A 13,949-nucleotide genomic window follows, 5' to 3' on the forward strand; every position below is an offset into this window, starting at 1 on the left:
TGAAGTAACACTATTTTATTATCAAAGTTGAAAAATATCTCATTGAATTAAATATTCTCAAATGTGTAAAGTATGTCTATATGATCTACTAAATGCCTAGTATTTGGGAACTCATTCTGCCTTGATTTCAAAATCATATTGAACACTAGATACTGCCCAGCATTGGCTTGAACTATTGAAACATTACAAGGTTATCACATTAAATACATTGTCATACAACACAACATTTGGCCATGCTCCGTTGGTCAATTTGATACCAGACTGGTTACATTTTACAACAAAATAAAGCTCTATGATTGGTCTGAGAAGACGTGTTCCAGACGAGCACTGGCAGGCTGCTGTAGAGCTGACTGGAAAACGCCAGGAGAGGGCACTGTGGTCCGCTAACCAAAACCATATGGCTACTGTTGCTCCTGTCTGGCCAAGGCCTCTGCTTCCTGTGGGTGGTATGAAAACAGTGCTAAGAAAATGATACAAAACCAGGGTTGAGACCAACTGTAATTATGCTTCCACCAAAAGGTTCATGTCATTTTAAAAACACAATTGTGTGTAAGTGTTGTAATGATATAGTACAGTAGTCAACAGAATAGTCTCAACCTGCTGCTTAAAAGAAGGTCAGCATTCATTGCCTCTATATTGTGCAACAGAGCTGTGAAATACATGGTAAGAGGAAACACTGCCTGGGAATTGGAAGTAACATGGAGATCTTACAATGAACTACTCACAACTACTCTGTCCCTGTAGGATCAACAATGTTATTGTGAATCAATAACTACTTTGTTATTACGAATCAATTTGTATTGCATGCCTCTTTTGTGAGGTATTTATATTTTCCTGGACAAAAAGCAAAACAATCATTAAAGGGGCAATCTGCATTTGCTACATCCATTTTTGGACATATAAATTAATTATATGTACCTGTTGATTTTTGAAGATTATAATGTATAAATGAGCTTAGATCAATTGTTGTACCCCATCGGATCCCAAAATATAAGCTTGTTTTACTCCAATGTTTGTAAAGAAAGTAAACACTATATAGCCTCAAAACATGGTTAAAACTATCATTTTTATATCATGGATTGTCAGTCATTGCATCCATACCACTGTCTATGAAATTGAGGGTGGTTATATTTTTCTAGCTCCATCCCTCTGCTTTCTACCGAATCAGCGGAGGGGAGCACAATTTGTTAATGTTGCAACTGCTGATTGCCACTTTAAAACTCAGTCATTGCATAATGGCCATTTAAGATACATTCTGAGACCTCAGAGAGAAGTACAACAGGTAGAAATCTAAATATACAGCTAAAGCCAGTTGAACCAGATACTAAACACGTGTTCAACACATGGAGATGAATTGCATAATAACATGCCACAAAAACCTTCCTCCAGAACATGAATTTACATTTCATAATATATCATGAGTGTTAGTCACATGCTTTTGAGCTTATTTTTGGGCCAAATGTAACTTATACACTGATTGTGTTGTAGTCTAACTGTGTGGTTGAATATCATTGTCTTACGTCAGATGTCATCACTCTTACGTGATGCTCTTCCCTCAACCAGATAGAACAGTTAATTAGGCCACACATACCCATTGGCCAAAAATAGCATTCCAGTCATTTTATAATGGCTGTATACAGCTAGGGCCAGAGGGCAATTTAGGACCATCTTTTATTTTGTAAGCTACAATCAGCACTGTAAGGTTCACTTCAAAACAACAAGCAATCAATTAAAAGTAAACGGACTGGTCACCTGTGGTTTTGACAGACTGAGTATGTCCATAAGACCATTGTCTTTACCTTGGAGCCTAGAGGGGCTGTTAGGCCCAAAAAGGCATACACTGCATGCTCCTCACGGGCATCAAAGAAGGCCTCATAGTTCTGTAATGACAATACAAGGGAAGCGGTCTCACTAAGTACGTTTCATTTGGTTATCACACAAATTGTTATAGAAGGTACCGGGCTGTAATATTCTCACGGAGTATGTTGAGAATGTGTACTTTCAATTAGAACAGAATAAATATTAACCAAGCAATCACTATGCAGTTGCAAGCCTACTGTCCTTTGACCTCTCATCATCAGTTCCAGGCAGTAAGCTTCACTACACAGTGATGGGGTCAGTACAGTACAACACTCACCCCACAGTATTGTTCTTCATTAAATATCTGTGGAGGCAGGGGGACACCCGTCGTTGGTCTGAAGTCTTCAGGTACGTTCTCCCTCATCCACTTCCTGTTGTCTTCATTAGTGACGATGTCACACTCCTCAAAGTCAATCTTGTTGACAGTAAGGAAACCCATGATGTCTTGCTGCTGCTTCTTAATCTACAGGCAGAGAGGGGATATAGATATACTATGAGTTGTTGTAATAATGATACAATAATAATACGGTTTGGGTGGTGTATGGGGAGAAAAGCCTCTATTCACTTTGCAGAGCCTCTGCTGCCGGGCTGCATTCTACATAAGAGCCTGAGGACTAAGACAGACCCAATAAGGCCTCTCCACAACCAGGATCAGCTAAGAAGTCAGGCACAGACCAAATATGGCAGCAGGATGAGAGCCCAGTGTTCCCATGCTACCACTTATGTTCTGTCTAAACTGCGCTGCATGACTTTAGTTAAGAATTAGAGGAAGAATACTTTGGAATATGACATCAAATTATATAGATGAAACATGCTGTCAACTCTTGTACACAAAGAGGCCTGCCTTTACAATTAGGTATACATAACAATTTCTGTATGGTCATTGTTGTGACTTGCAAATTCACAGTAAGCAATAATATCTGTCTTTCAGACCAGATAATTCAGAAGTTGGCTGAGGCAGTCGTTCTGTAGCCATTGTGCTTTTTGACTGATTCTTTAGAGGGAGACTTACTGTAATTGGGTGAGGTATGAAGCTCAGATGCCCAAAGACTGATCCTGTCCAGCTATTCTGGCCCAGAACCCCCCTGGCAACAGTAGGAGTGTTGTTTTACAGTATGTAGGGAAGGAGTGGTGGGCCAGGAAAATGGAGGGAAGGTGGTGTGGGGGAGTCAACATCTGCTGGGAGTCTAATTAAGCCTGACCCCTCACCCTCACCACTTGGACTAAAACAGTTGCTTGAAAAAATCTGAGATGTTTCACCAAGTGCTTCACCTAAACATTCTTGTCTGCATGCTCACTCATAAAAATACTCAAACACAGATGGGTTTGAGCAGGAGTAAGTGACTGCTATTCCAACAGACGAATACGTGACTATGTATCCTCTTATATTATACTGTGTTGTACCTGCATTTTAGATACAATACAATCATAGCATTGTGCTAATACTATATTAACACTATGCAAATTAATACAATAATAGTGATAACAAATCAATATCTCCAAAATGGCAGGTCCTCCTTGTTGTAGGGCAATTACAATATGCATTGTCATGCATGAGAAGCCTATAGAATCTAGTGCATTTGTGCAGCTGTCCAGCTTCTACTCTATCGCTTGGGACATCCCATGCACAACTTGCAGAACTTTCAAAAGCAAGTTTATGTCGACGCTAATTCAATACTCGATAGAGCCGAATTCATATGATAGTATCTGCGTAGCTACAACAGAGCAATAGCACACTCGTATGAGCCCGCCACACCTACCTAATCATGCAAATACATGTCATTTGAATTCGCCAAGAAAATGAACATAAACAGTCAATAGGCTACAAAGCGTACTCAATACTCTAGGTTTCTTACCGCTGTCGATCCAGATGATGATGCTATAAAGACTTTTATCACCATGGCTGTTTGATTCACTCCCCAAAAGCAAGTGAACGGTGCACACTGCACCAACGTCTCCAAATGATCTCGTTCTCTCTCTCGCTCTCGCTCTCTCTCTCTCTCTGTAACAACCGATGGAAATCAGATATCTAAAAACAATTGGGAACACTATCCCAGTGCTTTCGAAACGTATTTCCAAAAGCGTTTGACTACGTTCATATTTCTTACGCCTATTTACATAGCCTAATAAACACACATCCCATATATTTAAAGTAAGACTTTTAATAAGTATACACTAAATAAATCAAATAGACATATGCTCTGACATAAGGAAAATACAGTAACAGGTTTACAACCTACTAGCTACCCAATGTAGGACTAAAGCTGTCTGATAAGAGAATATAGCCCTATCAAAAATCCGGGTGATTTATTTGGCGGCATTGTTTTTCTTTTTAAGAATAGTCTATTTTGTCTTCCAACATTTTAATGATTTCAGCTCATGGTGGCTGAACAACACTAAGCGCATGAATGCAAGCAGAATTGCAACATTAACGTCTGTGATTTCTTATATTTTCTTGTGCCAGTCCGTGAATAGGCCTAGCTGTTACAAATGATAAACACGTCATTCACTTTCACTAGGAATTTCGCGCGTAAATGAACTACATTGAAAATCTGTTTCTTTTGTGACACCTTGTGCCATCCTTTGATTGGCCAAGCATAACATCAGTCAACATTTAGCCGCACCTACCCCCACCCCCATCCAACCACTGGGTTTAATGTGCTGTATCTTTACTACAGTATTAATAAGAAGACGCCAGTCTCTGCAAACTGTGAACTCTGAATCACAAAATATAGCTATATCTTTAGTTTCTATTAAAGAAGAAAACCTACAAATCCAACATGCCCAAGAGAAAGGTATGTAGAGAGCCTAGATTACAGTATGCGGATATACTTTTTGCCCTGTATAAATCAGTCTTGATATTATGAAGCCTTCGAGACAAGGGAGATTAAATACAAATCTGACGTATGTATTTATGTTCACTCTTGCAAAAAAATCATTTGATATAATTATTAGATTTTTTTGGTTTGCAAAGAGCGTCTTATTTCGCCGAATTTAGAATGTTTCGAGGGATTTCTTGAGAGGCGCACACAATCTTCTGTCTGGTCTGAAGTCAAGCTGGATCTCCATGCTATTGAAACCACAAGCAGCCATGCTTTGCAGTTCCTACCCACATCGCGAACACAGCCAAACAAAACGGATGCCTTTTGATAGTTAGACCGTGTAAATCTGCATGTAAATGGTACAGAAAAATAAAGTAAAAACTCTTCTTTTCTTCCTCAATATAATTGAATTCTAAGACCGTCGCAAAAATGATCATTTTAATGTTTTCTTTGTTCGCGTTAAATGGGTGCTATTGCGCCTTCTTATCGCCAGGGGGCGGAACACAGTTGATTCTGCCCCTCCCCCTAAAATACATTTGGTGAAAACAGATGAGGACTAATGTCCCAATGAAAAAAAATAACCAGGTCCACTGCTTCTTCTACTCAACGCATAGAACATGAAGCGCAAATCTAGAATGAGTAGAGGCTGGCTGTATAGGCAAAGTGTAGGCTATTGCCAATGTTTGCAAGCGGCTAAGTTTCTGTGAACTTGCAGTTACACATTTTAGACAATATTTAAATATTCAGCAATATATATTATGTTTTAGATACGCATGCTATTGTTTCCAATCATTTTGAGTAATGTATTTTTTCATACATTTTGCAGGGAGCCGATGGAGATGTCAAGGAGGAGGTAAGTGATACACACACACACAAAGACTCACACATGAATATCACCCTTGTAGAATAAGCTACAGGTTGCAATCTTCACCATTATTGAAATCATCACTAGTGATTACTGGTGATTGATTTTATCACATTATTTGCTCGTAAAAACCTGAAAATATAAAATTTGTTGAAAAGTATAATGCATTCTTGAAATAGTGAAATATTCAATTGTCTGCATTATGAAGATGAAGCAAACATCCTCATTCAATTCCTTTTTAAATGTTTTCACACACCTTTGATTGAGTAATATTATTCTCTTTTCTTACATTAGCCTTCAAGGAGATCTGCACGGTTGTCATCGGTGAGTACATTTTGTTTCTTTAAAGCTACCTTTTGGAAATGGAATATGTATATAGGCATCAGCACTACAACTATTCAACCTAACTAAAAATATATTTTCTTCTTTTCAACTATCAAATCAAATCATATTTGTCACATGCGCCGAATACAACAGGTGTAGGTAGACCTTACAGTGAGAGGCTTTACATACAAGCCCTTAACCAACAATGCAGTTTTAAGAAAATACCCCAAAAAAGTAAGAGGTAAAATAACAAATAATTAAAGAGCAGCAGTAAAAGAACAATAGTGGGGCTATATACAGGGGATACCAGCACAGAGTCAATGTACGAGGGCACCAGTGTCAAGGTAATTGAGGTAATATGTACATGTAGGTAGAGTTATTAAAGTGACTATGCATAGATAATAACAGAGTAGCAGTAGCGTAGAAGGGGGGGCAATGCAAATAGTCTGGGTAGCCATTTGATAACTTATATATTTTTTTGTTCTGTTTCATGGTATGCAATGCATTGCTTTGAGAATCTATTCTGTCAACATACTCTTCCTTCTGTATTTTCAGAAACCAGCCCCTCCCAAACCAGCACCAAAACCAAAAAAGCCAGCTAAAGTAATACTTACCTGTCTTCAACATCTACTCATTCAATATAATTATGCATGTCAGGTGTTTAGCATGTCATGTTGTTTTTTCAGCACATTCACACCCATATTAAGTGTCTAGACAATTACATCATTCTGAGGTTCCAGGCAGAGAAGATTTGACAGATATGCATGTAAATTGTCCCCACAGAAAGAAAAAGAAGTAAATGACAAGAAGAAGGAAGACAAGAAGAAGGTGAAGGCAGCAGCAGCCGAGGAGCCTAAAGAGGAGACCCAGTCTGAAAATGGCGAGACCAAGACAGACGAAGTATGTCATGCCATATCACTGATTGTTAATATAAGACTATCATTTTTAATTGGAAGTATTATCTTGAGAATGTTGTTTTTAGTTAGTTGTATCTTACTATTTCTAGAGGTAAATCCATCTAAAAACGTGAATCATTCAGGATTCTCAGTGTCTCACAGTGAATGGCTCTCAAGGTCTTACTTTTGTCATCTTACAGGTAGAGACTCCAGAAGAGAAGACTGAGTAGCACCTATCCTGTTCGTCCAATCCCCTCCCTTGTATGGCCCCCCAAGTCTCATGTGTTTTCCCTAAAACCTCCATTACCTTATTAACAGAGGAATATTTTTATCAACAATTTTGTAATTATTGGTACAGGTTTTTAGCACAAAACAAAGCTAAATATGGAAGATTGTTCTGTTGTGCAGTGGTCATATCAAGTGTTTTTAAGCAAACATAATTACGGTTTCGTTTTTTTATTAGTGTTGGTACCTTGTTGGGAGCTCAAAAAATAATGCTGGCTGGCAGACTAATTGCAGGTGGTATAGTATCACATTGTAGGTTTGCCAACTCACAACATTTCACTTTTGTTGGTGGTTGTATTTTTACCCTTGATATGTGCAGTGTTTTTTCTTTATGTGGGGGTTTACTTATTTTCAACGTGAATGTCTGTAAGAGGAATTTAAATATTGAAAAAATATTGAAAACATTCCAGGCTTAATAATGATGTGGGCATAACTGCTTTTGAAATAATCTTGCTCTGAATTATTTTGATGACAAATTATTTTAACGGCAGAAGAGACTTGTTGGAAGTCGCTAATGCTTTTTGAAACAAATGTTGGGATTTTTTATTGAAATATGCCGCCATCTGTTGTGTTCCCACTGAAGTTCTGGATGTCTAATTGGAATTTAATAAAATAGTAATTGGAATTTTCCTCATGAGGTTGCACTCTGTCTCATTACTTTACGTGTCATTATTACTGTATCATTACCATATCATTTATAAACAAACAATAATCTTAAATTAATGACTGATGGAAAACTTTTGGTCAGAGCATTTTGCAACATACTTTCTGGATTTGTCTAAATGTCTTAGTCACTATTTGCTGACCAAAACTCAAAATGAGAGTAAATGGACCCTAGGTACAATACATGACCAAAAGTATGTGGACACCTGCTCGTCAAACATCTCATTCCAAAATCATGGGCATTAATTTTGCTTTTGCTGCTTTGCTGCTCTAACAGCCTCCACTCTTCTGGGAAGGCTTTCCACTAGATGTTAGAACATTGCTGGGGAGACTTGTTTCCATTCAGCCACAAGAACATTACTGAGGTTGGCCACTGATGTTGGGCGATTAGTCCTGGCTCGCAGTCAGCATTCCAAAGGTGTTCGATGGGGTTGAGGTCAGGGCTCTGTGCAGGCCAGTCAAGTTCTACCACACTGATCTTGAAAAAACATTTCTGTATCGACCTCGCTTTGTGCACAGGAGCATTGCCATGCTAAAACAGGAACGGGCCCTCAAACTTTTGCCACAAAGTTTGAAACACAGAATCGTCTAGAATGTCATTGTATGCTGTAGCGTTAAAATTTCTCTTCACTGGAACTAAGGGGCCTAGCCCGAACCATGAAAAACAGCCCCAGACCATTATTCCTCCTCCACCCAACTTTACGGTTGGCACTATGCATTGGGGAAAGTAGCGTTCTCCTGGCATCCGCCTAACCCAGATTCGCCTGTCGGACTGCCAGATGGTGAAGCGTGATTCATCACTCCAGAGAACGCGTTTCCAGAGTCCAATGACAGCAAGCTTTACACCACTCCAGCCGACCCTTGGCAAAGTGCATGGTGATCTTAGGTTTGTCTGCGACTGCTCTGCCATGGAAATCCATTTCATGAGGCTCCAGACAAACAGTTAATGTGCTTACGTTGCTTCCAGACGCAGTTTGGAACTCGGAGTTGCAACCTAGGACAGACCATTTTTTACGCGCTTCAGCACTCGGCGGTTCCGTTCTGTGAGCTTGTGTGGCCTACCACCTCGCGGCTGAGCCGTTGTTGCTCCTAGACGTTTCCACTTCACAATAACAGCACTTACAGTTGACCGGGGCAGCTCTGGTAGGGCAGAAATTTGACAAACTGACTTGTTGGAAAGGTGGCATCCTGTGACGGTGCCACGTTGAAAGTCACTGAGCTCGTCAGTAAGGCCATTCTACTGCCAATGTTTGTCTATGGAGATTGCATGGCTGTGTGCTCGATTCTATACACCTTTCAGCAACGGGTGTGGCTGAAATAGCCAAAGCCACACATTTTAAGGGGTGTCCACATTCTTTTTTATATATAATGTATCATGCCAGCTTACTTGTATAGAGCCTACAAATCACCACAAAGACATGATTTTGCATGTCTTGCAAAAGCATGCAATTTTTCAGCTCTTAACATTATAATTGTTTGACATGCAAATTGGTAACCTTGCTCTAACTAGGGCTAAGTAGTGTTTGGCAGTACCCATTAGCCGTAGCTTTTGTGGAGCGATGGGTAACGATGCTTCGAGGGTGACTGATGTGTGCAGAGCGTCCCTGGTTCGCGCCCAAGTCAGGGCGAGGGGACGGATGTAAAGTCTATATTGTTACATATAATAATATGGCGTTATTTTTGCCATATGGTAAGTTTTGTGCTTGTCTGAAAATAACCCTATAGTTGTAGTTGCAACTTAATTTAATATTTGGAAGTACATAGTCTAAAAGTGAAGGCAAGACATTAGATCAACATCCATGAAATCTTATCAGCAGAATATAATAGGCCTTACTTGTTTATTTATTTGAAATGACAATCTCAATACCCCAGAATATGCTCTACTCTCAAATTAATTGAGGTCGATAAAAACTTTATCTACAAATATGTCCTCAATAAAAGGTCTCTGTCCTGGCCTCGATTTCCCAAATGCATTTTAAGGATATATAAGTCTTTAGAACCATAACGATGAACTAAGCCTTCAGATGCTTTTGGGAAACCGGGCCTAGTACTATATGGTATGAACTCCTCACCAAAACCAGGTGGTATGGCCACCAGGTGGCTCGTGCTGGAATTGCAAATGTTCTGTCATTGGTCGCGGGAGGGCGCTAACAAAGCTGTGAGATAGCTTGAGAAAGGAAAAGGCCAAGCGCTGGGAAGCAATTCAAGTGGCTATTTTCCAAATACACCTAAACATTAGTGAATCAAATGTCGATGTTCTTATCAAGTGATGGCAGAAGAACAGTGTTCACAAATCGAAGCTGGTGAGTGTTACGTGTCTAGCTATTTCTCTCTTTAAAATATTAACGCAAACACAGTTTAGGTCTTGAGTCAGTTAGCCTAGCTATCTAGTAGTTAGCATAGCTGGCTAGCTTAGCAAGCTATTGAATGGCTTAATAATGCGCCTCTCTATTTTCAGAATTGTATTACCTCATTGCCAGATTTCTCCAGTCGGGACCGTGTAAAAAATCGGCACAGGTAGGAATGACAAGTTATATCAATAACTTTAAATTGCTATCTATCTAAATATCTCAATGGGTGCTAAAGACTAGCAACTCTCTCCATAGATCCTGGTTGAGGAACTGGAAGAGTATGAGGTAAGCTGCGCTCGCTCTCGTCTATATTAGCTTGTTCTCAGGTCTCGTTTCCGCGATATTGGGGCGCTTTCTACTTTTATTGGTATGGTGTGCTTTGTTATTGATAGGGGCATGAACAATACGGCAACTATATTATTGTATTTATTGAGTTTTGATGCATTTATCTAACCGCGTGTCTTCCGTTTAGTTGATCCCGAAACGATGGAGTTGGGACGGCAAACAATACAAACGAAACTTTCAAGACTGGGTGAGTGTTATTATAATAAGTTCATAACCGGCTATCCAATCAATCGTGTAACTTTTGATTGCGAGAATACATTTGTATATCAATATTTTGTCGGCTTTCAAATGTTTTTGTTCAGTTGATGGATGATAGTTATTTTTAAACCATCTGTGCGTTTGAGTAAAAGCCGGCATTTGATTACTTCAAATTAATATTTGGTCAGGAATTATAGCGGTGTTGTGTGTGGGCAAAGAGGAGGGGTAAACAGAATGAGGCTGTACAAAGGCTTAGGAAACGTCCATCTTACCAGACAGCCAATGAAATAGCAGTTAAGGCGTCCGCATGCTTCCCACCCGAAACAGTTCTTGCATATATTATGACGACATTTTGTGACGTTTTAGTATCGGCAAGGGTTTTTTCGGCTGTTCGTGCACAGGACATATTTTTTTATCGAGGGAAAACGAATGGTGCTTCGAGGACAAAGTAGGTAACATTATGACGTCAGGGATTTTTAGGTCGGGGCTCTAGAAAGATGCCATATTTCCTGACTTGGAATTCCGAGTTTGTTGACCGTACAAAACGATTTTCCCAGTCGGAGCTCGTTTTTTCCCGAGCTCCCAATTGTTTTGAACGCAGCAGAAGTTCGGTCAGAGAAATCTAGGCCCCTTTGTCAGAGATTGGTCAACATTGGGGATTATTCAATGAAGTGTTTGTCATTGAGTGAGAGAACTCGTTTTCATGTACGTTTTTTCACTTGAGAAGTACAGCACCAAACATCTTAGCTAGATGTAAAATTGCGCAACTAAGAGCTCTGCAAAAAACGTCAAGATGAAATACCGATTTCTTGAGTTATTTTTGATTAATTAAGCCTATACTGGCTAAGGCGTCTCATGATGGACAAACGGCACTATTGCAGTTTTTTTTTCAAAATTTTCAAGCGAATGTCTTTTAATATTTTAAGGGAGTATACACGGCACAAACCTTCACTTAGCACAGCCGAGTTCTGCTAGGCGCAAACCGAACCTAGTATGCAGAGTCTTTACTATTTGAGACAGCTGGGAGAAGGAAGGTGGTTCAGATGGCTAACTGCAGTGTGTGTGTTTCCCAAATCAAATTGTATTTATCACATGCGCCGAATACAACCGGGTTAGACCTTACAGTGAAATGCTTACTTACAAGCTCTTAACCAACAATGCAGTTTTACTAAACAAAAAGGAAGAGATGATAATAATAACACATAATTAAAGAGCACTAGTAAAATAACAATAGTGGGGCTATATACAGGGGGTACCGATGTTGAGGTAATATGTACATGTAGGTAGAGTTATTTAAGTGACTGCATAGATAATAATAGAGAGTGGGGGGGCAATGCAAATAGTCTGGGTAGCCATTTGATTATATGTTCAGGAGTCTTATGGCTTGGGGGTAGAAGCTGTTTAGAAGCCTCTTGGCGCTCTGGCACCGCTTGCTGTGTGGTAGCAGAGAGAACAGTCTATGACTAGGATGGCTGGAGTCTTTGATGCCTGTTACAGGGGTCCTGGATGGCAGGAAGCTTGGCCCTGGTGATGTACTGGGCCATACGCACTACCCTCTGTAGTGCCTTGCAGTCGGAGGCTGACCAATTTCCATACCAAGCAGTGATGCAACCCGTCAGGATGCTCTTAATGGTGCAGCTGTAGAACCTTTTGAGGATCTGAAGACCCATGCCAAATCTTTTCAGTCTCCTGAGGGGGAATAGGTTTTATTGTGCCTTCTTCACGACTGTTTTGGTGTGCTTAGTGTGTTAGTTTGTTGGTGATGTGGAAGCCAAGGAACTTGAAGCTCTCAACCTGCTCCACTACAGCCCCGTCGACTAGAATGGGGGCGTGCTCGGTCCTCCTTTTACTGTATTCCACAATCATCTCCTTTGTCTTGATCACATAGAGGGAGAGGTTGTTGTCCTTGCACCACACGGTCAGGTCTCTGACCTCCTCTCTATAGGCTGTCTCATCGTTGTCGGTGATCAGGCCTATCACTGTTGTCATCAGGAAACTTAATGATGGTGTTGGAGTCATGCCTGGCTGTGCAGTCATGAGTGAACAGGGAGTACAGGAGGGGACTGAGCAAACCACTAATTCCTATGATTAATAGTGTTAAACAGTGTAAAATCACACTGAAAACAATATTTTTTTGTGAAAATATTTCATTTTGTCATTATAACAAGATTGGTAGCAACATTTGAAAATTGTGTGGAAATCCGTGAAAATCATATTGTCATATGCTTCGTAAACAACAAGTGTTGACTAACTGCTTACTTATGGGCCCTTCCCAACAACACAGAGAAATAATAACACAAGGAATAAATACACAATGGGTAACGATAACTTTGCTATGTTTATGGGGTACCAGTACTGAGTCAATGTGCAGGGGTACGAGGTAATTGAGGTAGATACACTACTGTTCAGAAGTTTGGGGTCACTTAGAAATGTCCTTTTTTTTAAATAATTAAAATAACATAAAATTGATCAGAAATACATTGTAGACATTGTTAATGTTGTAAATGACTATTGTAGCTGGAAACAGATTTTTTTAAATGTATTTTTATGGAATATCTACATAGGTGTACTGAGGCCCATTATCAGCAACCATCACTCCTGTGTTCCAATGGTATGTTGTGTTAGCTCAAAATGGCCAGAAACAAATAACTTTCTTCTGAAAATCGTCAGTCTATTCTTGTTCTGAGAAATGAAGGCTATTCCATGCAAGAAATTGCCAAGAAACTGAAGATCTCGAACAACGCTGTGTACTACTCCCTTCACAGAACAGTGCAAACTGGCCCTAACCAGAATGGAAAGAGGAGTGCGAGGCCCCGGTGCACAACTGAGCAAGAGGACAAGTACATTAGTGTCTAGTTTGAGAAACGGACACCTCACAAGTCCTCAACTGGCAGCTTCAGTAAATAGTACCCGCAAAACACAAGTCTCAACAGTGAAGAGGTGACTCCGGGATGCTGGCCTTCTAGGCAGAGTTACTCTATCCAGTGTCTGTGTTCTTTTGCCCATCTTAATCTTTTCTTTTTATTGGCCAGTCTGAGATGTTTTTTTCTTTGCAACTGCCTAGAAGGCCAGCATCCTGGAGTCGCCTCTTCACTGTTGACATTGAGATGGGTGTTTTGCAGGGTACTATTTAATGAAGCTGCCAGTTGACGACTTGTGAGGCATCTGTTCAAACTAGACACTAATGTACTTGTCCTCTTGCTCAGTTGTGCAAATTCTAAACTTGGATTAGCTAACACAACGTGCCATTGGAACAGAGGAGTGATGGTTGCTGATAATGGGCCTCTGTACGCCTATGTAGATATTCCATAAAAAATCTGCCGTTTCCAGCTACAATAGT

The 13,949-nt window shown here is 40.0% G+C and overlaps 3 protein-coding genes across 7 annotated transcripts in view; 2 read left to right on the top strand and 1 right to left on the bottom strand.

The window, feature by feature from the left end:
- On the bottom strand, nucleotides 1-10,341 carry LOC112257686 (SH3 domain-binding glutamic acid-rich-like protein). Of its 3 annotated transcripts, none has more exons than XM_024431458.2 (4): nucleotides 10,185-10,341; nucleotides 2,138-2,323; nucleotides 1,753-1,880; nucleotides 1-437 (listed from the first exon to the last, which is right to left on the bottom strand). In XM_024431458.2, exons 2-4 carry the CDS (start codon nucleotides 2,297-2,299, stop codon nucleotides 266-268), a joined length of 462 nt encoding a protein of 153 aa, XP_024287226.1. In that variant the 5' UTR covers nucleotides 2,300-2,323; nucleotides 10,185-10,341; the 3' UTR covers nucleotides 1-265. The 3 variants fall into 3 exon arrangements, with proteins under 3 accessions (XP_024287226.1, XP_024287225.1, XP_024287227.1); XM_024431457.2 differs by lacking the exon at nucleotides 10,185-10,341 and adding an exon at nucleotides 3,717-3,929; XM_024431459.2 differs by lacking the exon at nucleotides 10,185-10,341 and adding an exon at nucleotides 3,717-3,882 and having other exon boundaries at nucleotides 1,800-1,880.
- On the top strand, nucleotides 4,484-7,686 carry hmgn7 (high mobility group nucleosomal binding domain 7). Its single transcript, XM_024431460.2, has 6 exons — nucleotides 4,484-4,655; nucleotides 5,509-5,535; nucleotides 5,842-5,871; nucleotides 6,427-6,474; nucleotides 6,655-6,771; nucleotides 6,968-7,686. The coding sequence occupies exons 1-6, from the start codon at nucleotides 4,641-4,643 to the stop codon at nucleotides 6,995-6,997; spliced, it is 267 nt and encodes an 88-aa protein (XP_024287228.1). The 5' UTR covers nucleotides 4,484-4,640; the 3' UTR covers nucleotides 6,998-7,686.
- Nucleotides 9,856-13,949, top strand: part of LOC112257685 (bromodomain and WD repeat-containing protein 3) — a 21,285-nt gene continuing 17,191 nt past the window's right edge. For all 3 annotated transcript variants that reach the window (XM_024431455.2, XM_024431456.2, XM_042326726.1), the window contains exons 1-4: nucleotides 9,856-10,018; nucleotides 10,174-10,232; nucleotides 10,322-10,351; nucleotides 10,539-10,598. In XM_024431455.2, the coding sequence (XP_024287223.1) occupies nucleotides 9,985-10,018; nucleotides 10,174-10,232; nucleotides 10,322-10,351; nucleotides 10,539-10,598 (183 nt within the window). In that variant the 5' untranslated portion in view covers nucleotides 9,856-9,984. The remainder of the gene's footprint in view (nucleotides 10,019-10,173; nucleotides 10,233-10,321; nucleotides 10,352-10,538; nucleotides 10,599-13,949) is intronic.

The sequence above is a fragment of the Oncorhynchus tshawytscha genome, linkage group LG09, assembly GCF_018296145.1.
Source record: "Oncorhynchus tshawytscha isolate Ot180627B linkage group LG09, Otsh_v2.0, whole genome shotgun sequence".
NCBI classification, from domain to species: Eukaryota; Metazoa; Chordata; class Actinopteri; order Salmoniformes; family Salmonidae; genus Oncorhynchus; species Oncorhynchus tshawytscha.